This window comes from Tachypleus tridentatus, chromosome 13 (assembly GCF_004210375.1).
Source record: "Tachypleus tridentatus isolate NWPU-2018 chromosome 13, ASM421037v1, whole genome shotgun sequence".
NCBI lineage: Eukaryota > Metazoa > Arthropoda > Merostomata > Xiphosura > Limulidae > Tachypleus > Tachypleus tridentatus.
Window position 1 is genome coordinate 211,801,546 of NC_134837.1, and position 23,649 is coordinate 211,825,194.

A 23,649-nucleotide genomic window follows, 5' to 3' on the forward strand; every position below is an offset into this window, starting at 1 on the left:
AAGTCATTTGTCAGGAAAAACATATTTTTAGCATAAAATATTACACTTCTAAATGGTGCGGCATGGCTAGGTGGTTAAGGCGTTCGCTTCGTAATCTGAGGATCGCAGGTTTGAATCCTGTTACACCAAACATGCTCACCATTTCAGCCATGAAAGTTTTTTATATGACAGTTGTGTTTTACGAATAAAGATTATTGTGCTGTACATCCTGTTTATTGCTCCTTTCTAAATTAGCAAACTCAGCCAGAGTCTATAGCAGTGGTTCCTAAACCTTTTTTATGCCCCGCACCCATAAAATTTTCTAATATGTTCTCGCACCCCTCACAGTAATTATTTATTTAAGAATAAAGGTGAAGATGGCCAAAACAAATGTTATCTCGCACCCCCTGGAACGCTATCTCGTACCCCCAAGGGGTGCGAGCATCCCTGGTTGGGAACCACTGTTTTAGAGTGAGGCATTTATCGAAACTATGTGACGCAACTATATTCGAACCTCCAGTTAGCAAGATGTTGTTTTGTATGAAATAGGTGTGCGGGAATATACCACACAAGTACCAGAATTTCCAAAGGTATAATATAAAAGGTATAAATAATATTAAAACATCATTCTTTCTTGTTTCGTTTCTAATGACTCAGTTCGTGAATGTAAAAGGTGTCTCTTTATATTTTACATTTAATAACATCGAATTATCAATATGATTATTTTGTGGTTTGACCAAAGACCCACCAGTTATATTTAGGATAGAAGGCAATTATTTTGAAAGTTTTTACTTATCAAAAATCATTACTGTTATTTTCTATAAAGTAATTCATGCTTGCTGTATTATTTCTTATTTAAGCAGTTTAACAGTAAAATTTGCTTATGAACTGTTATGTAACTTTTAATTATTTCACCCAGTCGAAATGTTATTTGTCTATGACATGATTAACCTTTAAGCTAGAAACTCGAAGGTTCGCATTAACACTTGCGTGGCGTAACACACATACCATAAGGACAACAAGTGATCTTTGGTCATTCGAAATTGTCCTTGTACACACATCATTGATAAAAAGCAAAATATAAACCTACCTTTTACATTTTAAGAAATTATAAATTCCTATTTTAAAGTATTCTAACATGTAAGCCTCCATTACTATTGATGCAACTCATCTGATAAGTCAATCACCGCATGGTTAGAAAAATAGAATTGTATTAACTGGAGTCTAACTTGTCTTTTACAATTTTGAAGCTTCTCTTTACTTGTTCTTTTGTCTTCAGAATACAACACAAATAAATCAGACGTACTTGCTCTATCGAATCGATGGATAATCTCGCAAAATTAATTGAGATCACTTCTTACCAGTCTTTTCTCAATATAATATAAATTAGCATATGTTAATGTTATACCACTGTTATTATCATATAGTTTTTCTAAATCTTTTCCAGTAAGAACACAGTAAGGAACCAAAACTATACACAGTATTCTTAAGTGAGGCTTAATTAGTTATTTATACAAAGATATAATTGCTTCTTTTGAATTGTAATTGATGTATCTATAATACACCTACAAACGCACTACCGTGTGAGGTGGGATTTGTTTGAAGTAGTGGCGACATGGTGTTTCAGCTAAAAAAAGTGCAGGTACACTGGTCAACGTTTTGCAACTCCATTACACCTCTGTCTTTCGTATAATGTAGAGAGTAGGGAAAATAAAATTATTATAAACAGAAAAAAGCAAGATTTAATTACTACCTAATTTTAAATATATCGAAGACTCAACACTTCTTATGATTAATTAATATTCACATTTTTTAACGACAGTTAAAAAGGAATTAATTATCTTACTGGGAAATTCCCTGGTACATGTAGGTCAGTAATCAGCTTAAAGTTTTACAGTACTACAATTCGTACAGAGCACAGATAGCTCATCGTGTAGCTTCGTACTAAAAATAAACAAATTTATTAGGAAGTTACTATAATATGAAAACGCGAAACCAAATGTGATACTTTGTACGTCAGTCCTACCCAGAAAGCTTGATAAATTAAGTATTTTTCGGTTTTTGTAAATTACGAAATAAAAAGCGCCTCGTAGTGGTGTAACAAACAATCTTACGTTTTGTGTGTTTGAGGATTTTGGTGGAAAAGATTTTCGATTCTCGAGAACAGGTTAAAGAAAAATTAATAATTCAATAAGAACTAGGTTTCCTTCGTGTTCAGAGTACAATACTGTGTGTGTGCGCATCGTATCCAAAATTTCATTGCTTATAATAACATAATAGAATCTTATTAAGTTCTGTTACTATTTATAAGCACTAATCGTTACTTTAGGCCTACTCCTTAATGATCTGGATAGCTATGTAATGCTATTAGTATTAGTAGGTTATGTGGTGCTATATTTAGTAAATATTAGACTGAAATTACCATAACATGTGGACAAATAAATCAGTATCTTTTCTGAATCCAGGAAAAAAAAGTCGCAGGTATATTTAAAAAAGGCGGGAAATTTCGTGTAAACGTGATTATAGTCATAATGTCCCATTTTTTTGCACATCTAGAATTTATAAATTAGATCTACAATGACTGCTAATTAATGATGTGTTGCAAAAACATAATATTGTTGAAGGTATGGTGATAAAGTAAAATAACTTCAATAACATTCAAACAAATCATTATTTATATTAAAAATACGTTTTTAAAATGTTTCATTTTTTTGCATACTAGTGTATGTGTGATGCTATCACACATTTTGCCTTTTCAATGAGTAGAAGTCATGTATTGTTAGTTAATAATTGATTTAATTTTGTTTTACTTTATTAATTTAGTTATAGTAATTAAATATGACACTTTCTTTGCCAAAATTATGACTTTTTTTTTTCCTCCCTCAGTTTCATTTCCTGTCACCTCTTTTTGACCTTTCACTAATTTGGTTTTTTTATTAACATAAGTTATTGAATATTAAGCCTTAAAAATAGTAACATCAACCCCTTCCCTGCTTAGTCTTAAATTAATTTTTTTTTTAACCTATCTTTATACGTTATAAGGTAACCCACTCCAAAATATTCCGAGTAGAACATCTCCAAAACCATTTCACTAAGTTGTTAACCTTTTTTGCTCATAGATAATAAAACTACTTGATATTTGAAGTTGGTATAGATAGAAATTATAGAATTACCTTTCCTGAGTTATAAACAGTATTTATCCTAAATTTGTTAAGCCTAACTACTAGCAATGGCCTTGATGACTTGAGTGACTTCCACTAACATGCCATAATCCCTTTTTTTCAGTCATGTTATTGAGTTGGTTGCATTAAGTTGGGTTTAACATAGTTAAAGGTCACTCAGCTAGATACTTGTTGATTGATCCAACAAGTCATTCTTCAGTTAGAAATACTTATAAGTTTAATTTCTTCATAAAACTTTATTATTTATGCCTGTAAGTATCGTTAATGTAAATAATAAAAATCAAAGGCGCAGACACAAGGTATACAACTAGTTCCACTGGAATCCATTAATAACGGCCTTTTGCTTTGCATGATCCAACCATTATGTAACCCATTTAAATGGTCTTTATACCAATAGAACTAATTAATTAATTTCATTAATAATGTAATAAATTATCTATGACAGCAGCTAATGTTGCAAAAAAATTAAATTGATCAAAGTAACATTTTCAATTTTTACTGTTTTTCCTGGTTATTACAATTATCCAAGTAAGATATACTATAGCTATAACATTTCATTTATAATATTTTCCATTCAAGGTGGCTTTATTAAATAAGTTACTCTTGTGCCTTACAAAAATAATAACTTTATTAAAAAGTAACATTTCCAGTTATTATTTTTCATTATTCTAACTATCCAAGTGCCATGTGGTGATAAATAACTAGTTGAATATAATTTATTTATGAGTTTGCCAACTAATGGATTAGCAAATATATCAGTTGCCCAACTCTATTCCCCATTTCTTGCCCCTGCAGATGTGATTTTTTCTTAGCTAATTTTCTGCATGGTACTTTATAAAAGGCTATTTGAAATCTAAGCACACCAAGTACATTTTCACTTCAGCTGTACAGATGAAAAGTTCTCAAAAACAAAATAAAAATAAAGGCAAAATTTCACTTAAGGTGAAGTTATCTTGTCTTCCTTTTATTATATTTTAGTAAATAATTTTACACTATGTTTATCAAATTGTAGAATCTTCCTCATAGAGAAGTGACACTATCTGCCTTTAATTTACAGTACAGCTTTTTCTTTCATTTTAAAAAGAGGATTAACATTAATCCTTTTCCAAGTCTTAAGCATCTGTTTATTTAATTACCAAAAATGAGATTCACGTATCTGTTCATTTATCTCCTTTAAACCTCAGGGGAAAACTGTGTCCGGTCCTGGCATTTTTATCACCTTGTATTCTCTCAGTTTTATACTTGTTACCAAAGGACTTGTATCAACATGATTCAGGCCAATTCCAAAATTCCAGTAGAATACTGCTAGAATATTCTGTTGTAAAAATAGAAAAGATCTAAAAGTTCAATCATTTTGTAGTTTTTCAACAAAAACCATACAATGAGCAACCTGTAAAAGGTTAGTTTCCATTTTAAATTTTGGCTTATCATAAACGTACTTAAATTTTTTGTTGCTCTAACATTATCCACCAATCGTTTCTCATAAGTCATTCTTAAAATCTTTTATAACCAAATCCTAAGTAAATTTTCTGGTTTAAATTTATAAACTTATGACAAGTATTTGATGACACTTATTCTTGATTTATGTTTTTATAGTCACATACCAATTTTGAATAAAAATTAGATAGAGTTTTTTGGTTTTTACCAACTATGTCAAACAGCATGTTTTAATCTATTATCCCAATTCACAAATCATTACAAGCTTTCCAGTCTCTGTTAACGTGAAGCATTCATCATAACGTGATGCTACCACAGTTATGCTTGACAATTGAAATAATGTTAAGTGGCTGATGTGCTGTTTTGAGTTACCTTGTTTTGTGGCCTTATAATTGAGACTGGTAATTATTTATTTGTATTGAGATGGAGGTGTGTAATTGGTGGTGTTTCTCCAGAGGACTCTGAGGCCACAATTAAGGGTGACCCTGAATATTCTGGAGAGAACTTTGATTCACTTTTTGCTGTGTTTTCTCTTATTCTGTTGGCTTCTGAGTCACTATGTGGGACACTGGCCACCTTACAGATTTACAGCACTAAAGATCAGGCTTTGGTTATATAGAGCAGACATTGCACAATGTTGCTTTTCTCTAACAAAGCAAACTCACTTGATAAAATTCTGCCTCAAACAGTGAGAATGAGAACAGTCTTCAAAAGAAATAAAAAATGGAGGCCACTATGAGATAAGCTACATCTGATTTGTTTTTTTTTTTGGTTTGTTCATTTAGTGTGATGTTTTGGATCTTTCCACAGTTGCTTCTGAGCCTGCACATTACTTGTTTGCTGATGGGTCTTGGAGTGAATACTTGGTTTTCTCTATCCATGGATACTGTGGTTCATGTAGGGAGGTTGATTGGACAATTAGGTGAAGGGACAGCTGTACCTTATCTGTCACAGTTGTTGAAAGTCTGAGATTTAGTCTACAACTGCAAAGTAGAGATGTGTTCTGACACTCAAATGATACACCTACTCCTCAGAATTAGGGGTTCTAAGGTGGTGTTTGTAGTTAACCTTGAATAGATGGTCTCCTGGTAGGACAGTGTTTAGTCTAAGGAGTTACAACTCCAACATCCAGTGTGTTGTTTTCTTAACATTTTGTTAGGAGGCATTTAGGCAAATGATATCCAGTGTTTACTACTAAACATAGTGAGACTGTATTCTGTATTACATTAAGAGACATGTTGTGCTTTTAAAAGTTTTATCTTGTTAAATCATAAAGTGTAGTTACTTGTAAGCATAGATGTGATGTATAGATAACTTTGGAATGTGCTGAAGAGGGAATGTTTATTTAAAAGGTTTATTAAATGTTGTATGTTGGAGAAGGAATCTTAAAGAATTGCTTCAGTCTTAATGATAGTTGAGACATGAAAGTACTCAAACTTAAGAGTGTAAAAACAAAAAGGAGCTTAGCTTCCACTGATGAAATACTTATAACTGTTTTAGAATATCAGACTGGTGGTTATACCCTTCCAACCATCCAGCTATGCCTCTGTACTTAAACCTTTTCTGTTTCCTGAATCTCTTGTGGTGGAAGAAAATTATTTACTCCTTATTGTTATAACTGAGATTCTGATACAAAAGTGAATATCAACTCTTTAATGGTTGTTTTTCACGTAACTGTTTTATTGTGTTTACTGCAACTATCTTTAGTTATAATAAAAGATTTCTGTAAATATTTGTGAAATATTATGATCTATGAAGTAAGAAGTTTAATTTCTCTATGTATGTACCTTGCAATCTGTTAGTTATTTTCTTACATAGGCTTTTATTTTGAAGGAATGTATTTGATATTTTACAAAGTTTGATCAGGTCTTAAAAACCTAAACTTTATAGCATAAATAAGAAAGAAAATCTAATATACTTGAAAGATATGGGCAGAAAATAGTTGCCATTATGTTGGAAGATTGCCAAATGTGAAGTAAATATCTTGGCTTCTTTCAGCATGGGCCTACTTTTGACAGTTATAACTTCTACATATAAAAATATATGATCATATGAAACTGTGATAACTTAGGTAATCAATACAACTACATAAAGGTTAACAGTCATATTGTAAGTTTTTATCTGTAACAATGAAACACAAAAATATGCTTGTGATATAATGTCCAAGCTTTCTGCCAATTATGTGAGAAGACATGCTAAATCTCTAATTGGTGAGATTTAATATTGGAACTTTTAAAAAAAATAAATTCAGACAGTTTTGCAGGTTTATTTTGCCACGATGTTTTGTCCCGTTTATCTGCATCACTAGGTGAGATAAAATAAGTGAGGCTAATAGATATTAGTTTAAGAAAATTGTGAGAGTACTTAATAATGTAAAAGAGTGTGTAAGTATAAATATGTGGTTAATTTGTAAAATATGTATCAGTGGAGTGTTAAATATACAAGACTTTAAGGCCTAGGCCTAAGTATGGAAAAGCTTATGTACGTGGAAAGCAGAGAGAGAGATTAAAAGATTTAAAAGGACATTTTTGTATTTGTTAAGAGTGGAATTTTTTATGCCAAGCAACTTCGATGAAACAATGTGACAAATTAGCTGAAAGGCACAACCTTATCTTAAGATTATTCAACAGTCAATTTTAAGTAAATCTTGTATTAAAGGTGGTTTCTTTGTGTTTTACTGTTGGGATGAGACAGAGTGCTTTCACATTTTACTTAGGAGCCTTACTTCTAACCACCATTGTATAGCAACAATGAAAAAAATGTCTAAAATGTATGTACAGTATGTTCATATTGTAATTTTAGTTTGTTTCACAAGCATTTTATGTCCACATATATATATGGATTAGATGTACATGCATTGTAGCTCTTCTTACATATTCACATTAGGTGTCATAAGTAAATGTGTTTAATTTATGAAGGTTCTTTTGGTTCTTGCTAAACCCAGACTTTTCTCAAAGCTTTAACTTTTGACATTTGTTGTATTCACCTTAAGTGTGCAAGTTCATCAGATTCTTCTGTAAAAAGTGTAATGAGAGTGGTTACGTACCTGTTGCCCTTGTAACAAGATTGTTTGTATTTATATGGATAAGGTAAAACCATTTTCAGATGCAGAAGGATGAATGGTCCAGATCATTTTTTTGTAGTGTGACAAGCGGTCTCAACTTTATTGTGCCTGGGAAATTTGGTACAGATCTGATCACAATCTACAGAGTTATTAATTAACCAACAACTGCTAAAGTGCTTGTCTCCCAAAATGAAACAAATGCTTCTGAGTGATCTGGATTTGGAGAGGGCTGTTCCATCTTGTGTAAAATTTTTTATTTACATCAGTCTGTTAATTTGAGATACATTTGGGGAAACACAGACAGGCACTCATGGATCTGAGTGCAACACCATCACAGTGCAAAAGTAAAAACTCATTGCATAACATTGAGCATCATTTAAAAATACTACTTTTTTATTGGAGATGTAAACACTGGAGCAAAAATATCAATCGTAAATAGTAATACTTAGTTGTCTGTTTGAGCTGTAGCATCTAGGTAGACTATTTGATTCAGTGTAATTGTTTAAAAGTTTGCCCAGAACAATTTCTTGATGTCTTTGTCTCTTTACAGCAGATGAGAAAATGAGTTTAATGTGCCTTTAATATTGTACCATTTGATTTTGAACAATGAAATTAGCAAGAGTTGGAAATTCAGAATAACTCATTTCAAGTTGTATTCATGTCCAGTAAATATGATTTTTCTGTGGAAACTTATTTTTTAGTAAAAGTGATTTGAATAACAAGGCCTTTTAATAACTGAATACAAGAAAGGACTAAGTTACAGAGAGCCATTTCCACTATTAAAATCACCAAACAAAGAAACAAGCTCAGCATGTGTGTGTGTGTGTATTTATATAATCTATTTCTAAAATTGGAAAGAATTAAAGTTACTAGCCCACACATTACATCATTCCACAAGTTAGTAAATTTAACAGAGAATAACATCTTACCTGATTATCATCCTGAACCTTGGGCTACCATATTATTTCCTCTAATATATAGGATTTCATCCCTAACCTTATCTTTCTCCAACTACTGAAATTTGTATTTGCTCTTTTCACCTCATTAAGAAATTTCATCAAAGGCCTGAAATTTCTATCAATCATCACACCGTATATTTTTCACTTGCCACATGACTGATATTTCTATCATACAAAAAATAAGTTTTTAGAAGCTTGGAACATATCAGTAATGATAAGAATGTGTGAAATATTTGTATGTAGCTTAAATAATATGATCTAAAAAATAAATGTTAATTGGATAAAATATAAAAATTCAGTAAAGTGAAACATATAGACCTCTTATTTTTAGGTTAATATAGACCTAGTTTTTATGAATTAATGCTTTTTAACTTATAGAAAATTATTGTTTTTCTTTGGAATATGTTACTTCTATATTTCTAAAGAAAGTTAACATTGAAACATCAGTATTAGGCCTAATATATATTTCTTAACATATTTTTTATTTGGTGTCTTTGGGTTTTCTTAAGGACTATGAATGATACTACCACCATACTGTGTGTATAGTAATAATAATGTATTTTGACAAGTATAGTTAATTATAATCATGCTTAGCCAGCTTAGAAAAGGTGTGAAAGCAAACTTTTTTTTTCTGTATTATTAGTGAAAAAAAGATAACATATTGTGTTTGATTGAATGGAAATACTGTTTTATTTCAAAACTTCAAAAGACATATATTTGGGGCCTTGCCATTAATGGATGAACTTCTGCCAGTAGACCCTAGGTACACGTATCGAGAATCTGTAAGATTGTTGTTGTTTTTTTTTTTTCAATGGGTTCTTGAAAAGTAAAGCATTCAAAAAATAAAGAGTATTAGTCATTCTAACACCTTGAAAGATATATGAAACCTGTATAGTATTCCAACCAACAAATATGTTGTTATTATTCAATAAGTAATAATTTGACATCCACCGATAAAGTTTTCCAAGTTAATTGGGTATGTGTGAGGTGTAGCATGTGTGTACTTTATTATTCTTATAGGACTACTGTTAAAAGTGGGATCGTACCAAAATGAGCTTCAATGACACTACTTCGAATGATGCGTCATCAGTTGCGCAGTTTAAATCATTTGTCTCAGAAGCTGAGTTAGAGGAGAGGAGACGTGTTCGTCAAGAAGAATGGGAAAAAGTGAGAAAACCTGATCAACCGCTAGGTAGGAATACAATAATGTTGATTCTTAAAAATGATTTTATGGGGATAATAGAAATTTTTGATATATGTTCAAGATAAAAAGTAAAAATATACATACATATGTGTTAGTTTGATATAATTCAAAAATAAGCCAAAACAAAAACAAATTAAGCAAAAACTCTGCATTAACTGAAAACATCCCAGGGTATAAGGTACACTGTGGGATTTCAGTTAATGCAGTGTTTTTGTCCATTTTTGTTTCGGCTTGTTTTTGTGTTACAACGGACTAATGTAATTAGTTAGAGGTTTGGATTTGCGGTTTTAAATGCAGTATTTCTTAAAGATTTTAATTATTTTACTACCTAACCTCATTAAAATGTATTTATTATATATAATAAAGGTAATTGTATAAGTAAAATATTTTCCATGATTTTATTTGTAAGATGATATTTGTGTCCTTAATGTTTTACTTTAGCAAAATATTTTCTGCTCGATGCTTAGGCCTTAAAAACCTAAAAGCACTTGTTTTTTCGCATTGTGTAAAATTTCTTGTACTTTTAATTTTAATGAAAGATGTGTGAATAGCTGCTTGAAATTAAACTGGTTTTTCTTTGGCTTGTTAATGGATGAACATTACCAAAATGGGCAGTAATTGTGTAATTTAGGGAGTTCTGACATGTAGATTTATATCATTACTGTGTCTCAAGAGCAGAGCTTGTAGTTGCCATTTTCTTATTGCTTCTCCCATCTGTATTGGTCTGTCATGGCCAGGTGGTTAGGGTGCATGACTTGTAATTTGAAGGACATGGGTTTGAAGCCCTGTCACACTAAATGTTTGCCCTTTCAGTTGTAGGGGTGTTATTATGTGATGGTCAATTTTACTATTCATTGGTAAAAGAGTAGTCCAAGAGTTGACAGTTGGTGGTGATGACTAGCTGCTTTCCCTCTAGTCTTACACTGCTAAATTAGGGACGGCTAGCTCAGATAACCCTCGTATAGCTTTGTGTGAGATCCAAAAAACAAACAAACCGTCCTATACTTTTAATCAACGTATTGTTTCAACATGACATTTTTCTTTACAGTAAATCTGTGTTTCAATTATTTTTGTGAAATAAGTTCTATTTTTTTTGTAAATGACCTTCACTATGTTCAAAGACATCTTTAGTTGTAAGATATCAAAATTTGTCTTGTATTTTCAGTATTCTTATGATGTTTTTGTAAAACTTGGGCTTACTTCATTAGTTAGTGAAAGTCAGCTAAATCTTACTTGGTCATCAACAACAGACTGAAAGCTTACAGCTAAAAATTGTACATATAAAGAAACTTGAAACTTAGTGGAAGAAAAGAATATAAGCAGTGTTTTCTTGAGTAATTATTATAAGGCTTCTCTTCATTAATTTTAAGCCAGTTGAATCCATTGAAGCTTTTGTATTAACATTTTATGAAAAGATTGTTTGGTTTCTTTGAATTTTGTGCAAAGCTAAACGAGGGCTATCTGCACTAGCCGTTTCTATTTTAGCAGTGTAAGATTAGAGGGAAGGCAACTAGTAATCACCACCCACTGCCAACTCTGGGGTTACTCTTTTACCAATGAATAGTAGGATTGACCATCACATAATAACACCCCTACAGCTGAAAGGGCAAACGTGTTTAGTGTGACAGGGATTCGAACCCATGACCCTCATATTGCAAGTCAAGGACCCTAACTACCTGGCCATGATGGACGCATACATTATAATGCCTCCACAGCTGAAAGGGCAAGCATGTTTGGTGTGATAAGGATTTGAACCCATGACCCTTATATTATGAGTTAAGTGCCTTATGAAAAGTATCAGTCTTTTATACTCTTAATACTTTTAACTATGAACCATAATAAAAATAGCTTATCTGTAATGCTTCCAATTTAGACTTATTTTAGGGTCTTCAGACGTACACAGAAATGCTAGACTTAAGAAAATAGTTATAAATCGAAGCGTAATCTCTCTTTCCTGCTGCTTTAAGCTATAGTGCACAAGCTGTTTGTCTTATACAAAGGTGTGTGTGTTACATGTTGTGTTGAATGTCACTTTTGTTTAGTGCGAAGTTCGTTTATATTGCTACCAGCTTACTTAGCTGAGGTTTTATTTGTAGCATAAAGATGGTAAAATTGCAATAGCTTCCAGACTCGAACCATTGATCTGTTGTGTTACAAGTTATTATAAACAGTGTTTTTAAACCTAACAGAAGCACCAGAAGAAGAGTTTGATCACCGATCCTTGTATGATAGATTACAAGAACAGAAGGAAAAACGACAAGCTGAATATGAAGAAACACATAAGCTAAGTATGGACTGTGCTGAGAACAACTTTAAGTAACGTTGCTTTATTCACTGATCTTTTAACTTTTGCTTAAGTAATAAATTTTGAAGTTGGTTAGCATTCATACAAATATGAGTTATGTATTTTAAGTAAATTCTTTTAGCTACATGAATATTGAGAATTAATGATAAAAAGAGCATGTAAACATTGTATGTTAAACATTTTTTGTGCTTACTGATTTGGCAAAGCTTTCTTTGTGTAATATTTTAGAAACTTCTTTGGTGTATTTCTACAAGCATGTGAGATAATTACTAGGTTTGAAGAGCCACCTTATTTTTTAATATAGATGGTAACAAAAAATACTAGAAAAAAATAAGGTTTTTCTAACAGAGTTGGGAGAAGAACTGAATTAACAGATGTGGTTAATTATATTGATTAATGTCAAGTAAAATAATTAATTAGTTGAAATTGTGATTAAATTTATAAATGTGAAAAATAATGAAATAAAATTAATGCTTTACAATATTACTATTTTTGGCTATTACTACTGTCCATGTCACTTGGGAGAATAATTGATTAGTTGAATGTAATTGTTTGATAAGCCTAGTGATTAATCAAGTTTTTAATTCCACAAATTGCTTTACTCTAGCTTCTATCACATTAATACATGGTTGCTCAAAATTATCTTTCATGTTTTAATAATTAAATAACTAATAAAATACAACTCTGTTTTTATTGCCATATTTTTATTACTCCTGTTAGTAGTATTATCCTGTAAGATTGCAGTCATACAGGAAAAGGTTTAATGCATCATTTAGCTTGAAAAGACCAAGTCAGTGGGTGTTGTAGCATAATTACAGACAGTAGTACAAAAAAGAAGTATGGGGGTATGTTAAGGATATGTATCATACACCTATAGCACACATCACAGATCTAAAGACCAGGACAATGGATTCCATTGCCACTGTAATTGTAATGCAGTAGACATGAACTGTAATTGAATATCAGTTAGATGTGCTGAGAGCCATTATTGTTGCACACCTTGAAGTCTTATTTGTCAATAAAAACTGTTTGAGCTGGACTATGAGATGTAGAAAACTGCATGGTAATATTTCCTACCATCAATTAATTATTAAATTTTAAAAGAGGAAACATGATTCTGGACCATTTTCTATATTGCATTTATTGTTTCTTAAGATTAATGTTTGTAACAAACTGATAGCCAACTCTTAAAACCAAATGATAATTGTCACAGTCAAAACAGTCTAGATTCTTTACTGTGACTGCTATTTGATAAGATCAGATTAAAAGATATATATTTTAATGACTTTTTTACACAAACCTCATTCCTCATCCCTTGCTGTTTATCTTCACAGAACATCTTATTCGTGGGTTGGATGATGATGAAGTAGCCTTTCTTGATTTGGTTGATAAAACCAAAATGGAGATGGAATCCAAGATATCAAAAGAGGATAAAAGAGAAATTGAAGAGTATCGGATATCCTTTTTCTTTTCATCTGTTTTGTTACAATACAGTTAGCTTTTTTATGAAATTTAGAATTAAAGTTTTGTTTGGTTTCTTTTGAATTTTTAGCAAAATTACACGAGGGCTATCTGCATTAGCTGTCCCTAATTTAGCAATCTAAGATTAGAGGGAAGGCATCTAGTCATCATCACTTGGCACCAACTTTTGGGCTACTTTTTTACTAATGAATAGTGGGATTGACCATCACATTATAATTTCCCCATGGCTGAAAGGGCGAGCAGAAATAAAGGATTTTACTGACTTATTGCCACTAAATACTTGTTTTTGGTGCAGGATTTTACCTCTTATCACATAATAGCTTTCTTTGATTTGAGCTTCCCTCTAAATGTGTAAGTTTCACTCACCAGTAAGTAGTCTTGTGGCTCCCTTCTAGCATTGCATGCTATAGATATGTTTGTAACATGTAGAAAAGCTGGCTGTATCTTTACTGTAGAGCACAGTCATCACTTATTGATTTGGTATTTGCATGTGAAGGCTTGCAGATAATTTCTCACGCCATATGGTGATGCTGCTTTAACAACTTTATTTTTCTTTTGTCGTTATTTTATGGAAATATTTTTCCAATATTATGAACTCGTAATTTGATGTTGTAACTGCCACTTCTGGTATGGATCATCAAGACACTAATCCTGTTAAATTTAACACTTCTGTGGCATCAGGATCTTCTCTTTCTGCCAGGGTGGTTTTGGCCTTGGTCCATCAAGAGTTGGAATCTTACATGTGGTCTATTGCGTTTCACAAACAAGCCTAATTTTCCTTTATGAAGGGATCTTGTAATGGAAGACGTCTCTGAAGCCTTTTTCCTGTCTCCTGCTTTTCTTGGAAACATCCATGGTGATCTAGTCTTGGGTGGAAGCAGTCTGCTGACATTCCTCCATTTCCTTTCTTGTTTTCTGATTTACTCACTTCTCTCCTTCTCCTATGCCCATTTTTCATTCACCAACATTTTCTCCTCTTGCTGTCCCACTTTCCTTTATGTTTTAGCTCCCAATCTTCAGATCTCCTGTTCTTACCTTTAAGGCTCCAGTATTGGGACTGGCTAATCCTTAGGTTTAGGCACAGGAGGAGCATGGTTGTCCTGTTTACTCATCTGCAGCAACTTTTTGATTGGTAAGCTGTTTTAATATAGTGTAAAAATACCATAATAAGAATCAAGTCTTGTTTTAACACTGCCTTCTTTTAGTAGTGTTTTATTATAGTATTTACAAAATCTAGCTTTATTTTAACAAGGTGTAATTATATTTTTTGCTAAGAATGAGTCTTTTGTAAAACAGTTTGAGGGCAGTCTCTCTTGTCTGTTATAAATTTAGTCATATATTAATATAGTTTAATCTATTTGTACTAAAAATTGTTAATGTTAATACATTGAACTCTATTCACTACTGTAATAATGTTGGTGATACAATTTATGTTTGTCATGGTTTATTTCCTGAAATTTATTTGAGACATTTTAGACTTTTAAAATTAAGAAGTTCAATCCTTAACATATCTTCACGAAGCTGTAGCCATGTTATCAGGAGAGTCTTCTGTTTCTAAAGTACTTGAGCCTCAGCGTAAAAAAACTGCCACGTTGTGCCACGGTCAGTCTTCAAGCAGAAAATCACAACTATCTCTTCTATCCACAGCAATTAAAAGAAAAAGGTGAGATGAACAATAATTTTGTCATTAAAAAGTAGACCACAAAGTATTTCCTTTATATGATGAATAATTTTGTTTTTTTAATATGGAATGGTAAAATTTAATACAAATTACTGTTGACCCATTTATAACTCTAAAACAATTGTTTGAAGATGAGCACAAAGCTACACAATGGGTTACCCATGCTCTTTGTATCACGGGTGTTGTCAAAATCTGATTTTTAGCATTGTAAGGCTGCAGACATACCATTGTGCCACCGAGGGACCATAGAGTAATACTATCAGAAATGATCTTGTTGTAACAATGCTCTCCATGAAGTTAATTTCTTAAGAAATAGATTTTGCAAAATCAATTGGTGCATTAAATAGACATGTTTATAAGTTGTTTGCATAAAAGAAAAGGAACAAATCGGGCTTTGCAAATAAAACAGTATAATATATAAAAAAAATTATTCTTTGCTAACCAGTTTCTTCCTCAGCAAGCTGTTTAGTAAAATCTACACTTAGATGTATTACTTTACATGTTGCTCGTATAATGTCAGAAGTAGTTTCAGCCCGGCATAGCCAGGTGGTTAGGGAGCTTGATTCGTAATCTGAGGGTCGTGTGTTCGAATTCCTGTTGCACCAAACATGCTTGCCCTTTTAGCTGTAGTGGCATTATAGTGTGACGATCAATACCACTATTTGTTGGAAAAAGAGTAGCCCAAGAGATGGCAGTAGGTGGTGATGACTAGTTGCCTTCCCTTTAGCCTTACACTGCTAAATTAGGGTTGGTCTAGCACAGATAGCCCTCATGTAGCTTTGCACAAAATTTGGAAAACAAACAGAAGTAGTTTAATAAGTGTTATCTTGTAGTTAACCATTACATGGAGCTTTAAAATATTTTTTAAAGCTCATTTTTACTTCATTAAATATTCCTTAATTATAGAAAATCTTGTATTTATTTAGTTCTGAGTCTGACCAACAAGAAGAAAAGAAACATAAAATGAACCAAGTAAACTCTGGTAGGTTTATACTTATGTTTAATAAACTATTACTAGTGAGTTTTGTTGGTGTGACAGAAATTGAACTTTGCATTAATAGAAAGTTAAGTATGTTATTTAAAAATATAGCCAAAACATTTATGTTACACAATAATATTGAAAAACATTAATGACTATATATTTCTTTGGCACATTCTAATAACATCTTCAGTAGTATTAATCTATGGGAACAAAGAGATTTTATATAAAAAGAGTCAGTGTGGCGCAATTCACCAGGTTGACATGAATGATGCACAGGTGAAGTGAATATTTCCCTACAGAATTCATCACTATCAAATAAAGATGAAGGGTTTGCTGGCAATAGTGCAGAATTTTGGAGGGAAATATTGACTTTCCCTGTGGGGATCATTCACGTCCCCCTCCATGAATTACAGTCAGTCCACCCATTTTTATATAAAAAACTAGCTGTTTGTGTATGTTCTAACTCCTGATGGTAACAAGGGTTACCATCATATGGAGCCATTTTAATATTTTAAAAAATTTATTCTGTGATATAATTGTAGTTTTTGCCTGTACTCTAAAATAAAATTTATTACACAATGTTGTCCTGTTTCTATCTTCCATTTTAAAATTAAATATTATTTAAATATTTTTTGTTTGGTTATTTCTAGTAGATATTATTTGGTGTTCATTAAATTCAGTTTAATAATCAAGTACTGATATGAAGAATGCCACAATTAAGATCCCTTCTAATCTTCCATAACAGGTTTTATTATAAGTTCGGTTCACACATGTTGTTGAAGTTTGAAGGAATGCATTAATAGGCACATGGAAATTTGATCCTGTAATTGAACTGGGTTTACATGGAGAAGTTTTTATTTTTAGGTAATCAGTCAGAATTATCAGATCCTTCAACAAGTAACAACAACAGCAACCAGCCATCTCAAGACAGATTTGAAACCAACAAAAGTCAAGGAGACTCCAGTTCCGAAGGGATGCAAAATAAGCCATCAGGTCTCGTGTGTATTGGTGTCCTCCCAGGTGTTGGAGTGTATTCTGATAGCAGTGACTCTGAGGACTCTTCCAGTAGTGACACTGAAGATGGCTTGGATATACTGACTCCTAATTTGCTAGGTCGAGCCAAGCTTAAAATTTGTGGAAACACAGTTAAAGCTGTACCTTAACTTTGAACCTTTAGCAGATATCATGTCCAGTTTCTGGATTCTTTCTATGCTTCTCCTGCAAACAGTAAACAGGCATTTCACTCCCTCTGTTGTTGTCTTTCCAGAGAATATGTAATTATGATAATGTTGAAAAGAACTTTGACACAGATGCTTGGTAGAACTGTGACATTCCATTAGTGTGTGAATGTGGACTTGATGTAAGTTAAGTCTACGCTTACTTTCAGAATTTAAAGTCAAGGTCTTGGGGAGCACCCACATTAAAACATTTTCTTTTATTTGACCACATATTGTTACCCTTTTCAAATAAATTTTCAGAACCATCTTATTTGACTGTTCAACACAAACTTTCATATGGTAAAAGTTTTAGTTGTGAAGGAAATTTTTTTAGTTTTGATCTTTAATGAACATAAGTACTGCTCATGTAACCCAAACATATGTTTTTGAAATGTTAAAAAAACAACAATGGATCAACAATAATTTACAAGTCCAATCAAAGCATAAGATAATTGCTCTTTATTAAGTTATATTTACTGCATGAAGAGATACATCAATGCCGTGAAATACAAGTCTCTTCTCAAATACAATTTAAATTAACGTGTCTGTTAATTTTATTAGTTTATAATGTTTTTAAGGTTACATGACATCATGTAAGGTGAAACTACATTATTAACTCCATATTCATTTATGTATTGTACACAATAAAGATTAACAAACATGATTAAAGTAGTGAATCATTCATAATGTTAAATGAGTTTTTGACGTTCTAAAATAAGTCATTAACAAAAAATCTTTATATTACCTTGTGCCACATTTTATTTGGACCTTTTCTAACCTCACAAACATAATTTACAGATATCTTACAGCTTGAATGGGTGGACAGATAATCATGTACAACGAATGAACTACTAATCATGCTATTACTATGTTTTATCACAGCTGGCCTGATGAGCCTTGATATTTATTGAAAGGCCTCGTCAGCACTGGATATGAGAAGTGTATTGCGTTTGACATATGGGGTATTCTCCTTTGCTTTGACTTGTGGGATTTTAGAAGTACTTTATTTCTGAAGAACTTTTAAAACAATCTTTGTAAATATGTAATGGGTGTGTTGAATGGATGTTTAAACAAAATCATTAATTTTTAAGTGTGTGTAATCCTGGTAAAATAATTAATATTCATTCAAGTGTTTTTTGGTTTATTCTCGAGGTTTATTGAATTGAAGAAGTTTCTTATTGACTACAGTTTCTTGATATTATAGTGATTGAATTAACACTTGATACTATATTGTTCATTCAAGGAGGATTTTCACATGACAAAAAATTCTTAGAAAGGAACATTTTTAGTTAAATATATCTGTATTCAGTTGTGTCTCAAACTAGAAAATTTTAGTTATGGATAACTGAATTGGAAGGATAATACTTTGAAATGATTTCTGAATCTATGCATAGATATGTGTATGAATGTTTAATAAAGAAAAAAAAAAGAGTCCTTCACTTCGCAATTTTTTAAAGGTTATTAAACTGATACCCAAAGAGGTAGTTTCATAATAACTGATAGGAAATGAAAATAACATGTTCACACAACTAGTACAATACAGAAGACTTAAAAGCTGGTCCACAAATGAGAGCTTATTATGATATGTTAATACAATTTTGGTCATTCTCTGTCTGACAATTCTGTATCTTCACTACAGACCTGTTGTGTAGTTTCTTTTGCAGAAGGCTTTATTACAATGTTATCATGTTCGAAACATACCCCTTCCCCCTTCAGGCTTTCCATAATCCATGTATTGTACAAAGACAACTTCTAATACACATTTAAACAGTATGCACTGGGCCTGGCAACTTAGGAATAGCACCGAGACCTATTTTCTTCTCCATTTGATTGAGGTATATGATGACAGGATGTGAATGCTACCAAAGTCTGCTATTTAACCAGGGCAGGTTATTTACAGTTGTTCTTTTCTGGGTATGACATGGAAGTAACTTTTTAGATGGATATCTTGATTATGCTATTTCTGGGGGCACGTGAACAGCTTTTGGCACCAAGCTTTGTATTTGTATATTCTAACCTGTTGAAAGCAGAAGTTTACAAATCACAGCTGTAAATTGACTTGTTCAAAATCCTCGTTTTAATGGTTTTGATGACACACGTTGATTTTATATCTTTATTTTCCAACGTCTAAGTGCAAGCAGGGTTTGAAATGGGACAAAATGCTATTCCACTTTTTTTTTTTTTATCAGGACCTCAAACCATACTGATATTTTAAGCAAGCTGTAAACTCCTCAGAAGGTAAAGGTTCAATAAAAGGTGTAATAAATATTTACAGCGAAAAGAGCCTCGGAATAGAAAATACATTTCTGTTCTTAAAATGTGAAAAGGCAAGGCAGGAATGTGACAGTGTAGTATATGGATGGAGAAAATAAACCCTTCAGCTACGTGTTCGGTCAATATGACCGAAATTTTAACCAGAAAGAAACCAGAGTTTCTTTACCTTGTAACAGTATACACCTGTATATTCTTAGTTTTATTGTCCTTTAAATCCTGTCTATCTAATTACACAGGCCTGAAATGGTTTTATTGTTTTGTGAAATATTTACATGATATGCAGTGATTGTTGTACGCTAAATCCTACAATGATATATACATTTTCCCCATCACGTACAGATTTTTCACAGAACGTAATGTGTACTTTCTTAAAAGTGGATAATTACCTTTGAAATGGAGTCGCATTTTATTAGTTAAAATGTTAACAACCACTGGCTATAGATTTCTCTAGAACAATCGCGACATGAGAACTTTATCGATTCTTGATGACGAGAAAAACCCATTTGAAATAAAAATGTATTTCAAAACGGCCGTTATGGGTATTAACATTTTATTGATAAGGTCGAAACATTGTTCTTCCTTAACAACAAAAGTGTTAATAACCATAACAGCCGTTCTGAGATACAACTTTATCGATTGTTTTAGAATTCAAACATATCAAGCATAGTAATAAAAGTGTATTGTGATAAACGAAATAATTTGATCCAAGTTAGTTTTCCTTCCAGATTTGTATTTAAAAACTCCTTACGTGGTAGAAAAAAACAAACGAATAGTTTCAAATTTATGCGTAGCTGGATTATAGACAAATCTGTTACTGAAAGCAAAACAACTTTTAGTGAGTTAAAATTCGAAGGCCTGTGTAATCTTAACCTTGTCACACAAATCACAAATTTTAAAGCACTCGATCACGTGCAGCTTGCTTTACCATGTCAAATTTAATTAATTATTTTAATTGAGATAATCGCTAATACGTTTCTAATATTTCATTTTTGTAATATAGAATAACCATGACAAGACATAATATTCAGTTTCAAGAACTTCACAGTCTATTCCGCTTTCTCTCCTCCCCTCCTAGTTCATGCACTGAATTCAGGGGGTATTGTCATCTTGGAAATGCTTGGCATGGCCACGTGGTTAAGGCTCCAGACTCGTAATCCGAGGGTCGCGGGTTCGAATCCCGGTCATACCAAACATGGTTGCCCTTTCAGCCGTGGGGGCGTTATAATGTGATGTTCAATCTCCTATTCGTTGGTAAAATACTAGCCCAAGAGTTGACAGTGGGTGGTAATGACTAGCTGCCTTCCCTCTAGTCTTACACTATTAAATTAGGGACAGCTAACGCAGATAGCCCTCGTGTAGCTCTGCGCGAAATTTGAAAAGAAACAGTTACCTTAGAAATTCTATATTTCTTGTCTTAATGCGTCCCTATGATATGAGTATGTGAACATTTTCCTGTCGGGAAAGGTGGTTAGTCAGTCTTCCCCAAAGCAACCAATTTTCAACGGCATCACACTGTCTAGGTGATTCCAAACAATGTGAAAATGTAGTTTTGATGCATTCTGTTCCACTGTGACTTGCTTGTTTGAGTGTTCAAAACCATTTTATTATAACTTGCGAAACACACAGCAAGAAAAGTATTCCAAAGACTGTACGTTACGGTCCAGTTAGCACTTTTGGCTGTGGCTGTGAGCATAAGGTTTAAATGTCAACTGCTTGCAATAAGCAAGGCCTGGTTGAAATGCTGGTATACTCGTCTCACTGGAAAATCCACTCTGACCAAAAAGGAAAATGGTTTAAATTATTAACAGTCTCATCGCGATGTAATATCACAGTAAATGTATTTGAATACTATCTTAATTACAAATAGTCCCAAGACTACAGTTTATGGTCATTGTTATAAAGCATATAGTGAGATATACAAGAACTAAAATATGTATAAATTATCTACAAATTTATATATTTCTACAAGTACATGAGGTAAGAAATGCAACAATTCAATTTAGAATGTATGAAATATATTTTATAAAAAATGAAATACTATTCAACTGTTTGGTGTAGAATAAAATGTACGAAGGCCAGGCCTAATTCATTTGTGTTAATAAGGAATAATTTGTGTTTTTTTTTTTACATCAGCAGTGCGAAGAGTGGTGGCGCTAAGCTTATGGTGAAGATATCTTCAAGATATGACGAATAACCACATTTGTTATAATAGTATTATTTTATTCAAGTAACTCTGAGTGATCTTTCAGTCAGGGGTAATTGACCGGTAATACCTTAATTCCTAGGGCTAACGGATTTAATAATTTTTTAGTTTGTTTCAGAATTTAGAACAAAGGTTTAGGCTTTGTTATGAATTTCGCGGGAAGCCATACTAGGGTTGTCTGCACTAGCCGACCCTAAATTAGCAAGTAAGACTTAGAGGGAAGGCAACTAACTAGTCGTCACCACCCGCTGTCATCTCTTGGGCTACTCTTTTACCAACCAATAGTAGGATTAACTGTCATATTATAACGGTCCCACGATTGAAAGGGCTAATGTGTTTGGTGGGATGAGGATTCGAACCCGCATATTGCTAGTTGAGAGCCCTAACCACTTCGCTATGTTGGGCCAGACTTATAAAGGGAAGTCATTTAATCGTCGTCAACTATTGTGTAATGGAATAGTTGCATTTAACCTTCATCCATGGTTTAAAGTATGGAGCTTTTGTATGTGGCAATGGAATGCGAACAAGGGCTCTTCAACTCCAAAGCCTGCAAACTCAGCTACTAGACCACGGTCGGCCCTAATCTTAGTGATATACAATTTTAAGGACCAGTCTACTGCGCTTGTTATTAAAACAATATGTCGGTAACCACTAAAGAAGGGTTTAGGTAACCAGATAGAACGAAATGCTAACTATGGCAGGTGATTGGTTCTTTCTGAGTGAGACCTGGCATGGCCAGATGGTTAAGGCACGCGACTTATAATCCGACGGTTGCGGGTTCGAATCCCCATACCAAACATGCCCGCCCTTTCAGCCGTGTGTGTGTGGGGGGGGGGTTATAATGTAACGGTCAATCCCACTATTCGTCGGTAAAAGAGTAGCCCAAGAGTTGACGGTGGGTGGGTGCCTTATCTTTAGTCTTACACTGCTAAATTAGGAAGGCTAGCGCAGATAGCCCTCATGTAGCTTTGCGCGAAATCAGAAAACAAACAAACTTTGTGAGTGCGATACTTCTCTTGATATGACTTGGGGAGGTTTAAAAACGGTGTTCTTACGTGAAAGTCTATCTTGACAATTTTATTGGGGCTGAAACAAGAACAAACTTAATCTTGCTGTGCACTTCACTTTTATTTCTCACAAGCAAGAGTGTCGTGAGATTACAATGTTTTTTTATTTCTGTTTCATCTGACTTATTCCAGTTTCTATTCAGTTTTAGTGGTGTAGTCAAAGGTAAATTGAGGTTACCATTTCTTCATTGCGGAAATATGGTATTTACTCACTCCTACTGACCTGCGGCAAGCAATTTCCGGCTATATCAAATATGCAGTAACGTAGTCGAGGATAGACTAATTTTGTCCATTTCTTATTTGGAGAGTATGGCGTTTATTTACTCCTACTTCCCGTAATAAGCAAATTTTGGCTACATTAGGGCATGTTTCTTTGTATATGTGGACAATACTCACAAAAATTAGAGGATAGTGAAGTTTTGATGCTTTTGAAAATTTGGAAAAGAAAAGAAAAACGTAGAGAGGTTCAATAATTTAAAGAAACATTTACACAGGCAAATATTACAAAGGAAGTCGAAAAATTCGTTTACGAATAGAAAATATCAATACTTGACTGCGCACATATCAAAGAAAGAAATTATTTAAGTTTAATGAAATGAATCTTTTAGTAGCT

General features: G+C 32.8%; 1 protein-coding gene across 1 annotated transcript; it reads left to right on the forward strand.

Moving 5' to 3' along the window:
• Positions 1-1,990: 1,990 nt before the first annotated feature.
• LOC143239635 (PSME3-interacting protein) lies at positions 1,991-18,926 on the forward strand. Its single transcript, XM_076480942.1, has 7 exons — positions 1,991-2,146; positions 9,642-9,813; positions 12,015-12,113; positions 13,465-13,586; positions 15,130-15,275; positions 16,220-16,275; positions 17,140-18,926. The coding sequence occupies exons 2-7, from the start codon at positions 9,672-9,674 to the stop codon at positions 17,436-17,438; spliced, it is 864 nt and encodes a 287-aa protein (XP_076337057.1). The 5' UTR covers positions 1,991-2,146; positions 9,642-9,671; the 3' UTR covers positions 17,439-18,926.
• Positions 18,927-23,649: the final 4,723 nt, after the last annotated feature.

What these genes read in the sequence shown, in the direction of transcription:
- LOC143239635 (XM_076480942.1), top strand. Translation starts at nt 9,672, where the DNA reads ATGAGCTTCAATGACACTACTTCGAATGATGCGTCATCAGTTGCGCAG. An exon ending in ACAGCAATTAAAAGAAAAAG is followed by an intron (nt 15,276 to 16,219) that starts GTGAGATGAACA and finishes GTATTTATTTAG; the next exon opens with TTCTGAGTCTGACCAACAAG. An exon ending in AATGAACCAAGTAAACTCTG is followed by an intron (nt 16,276 to 17,139) that starts GTAGGTTTATAC and finishes TTTTATTTTTAG; the next exon opens with GTAATCAGTCAGAATTATCA.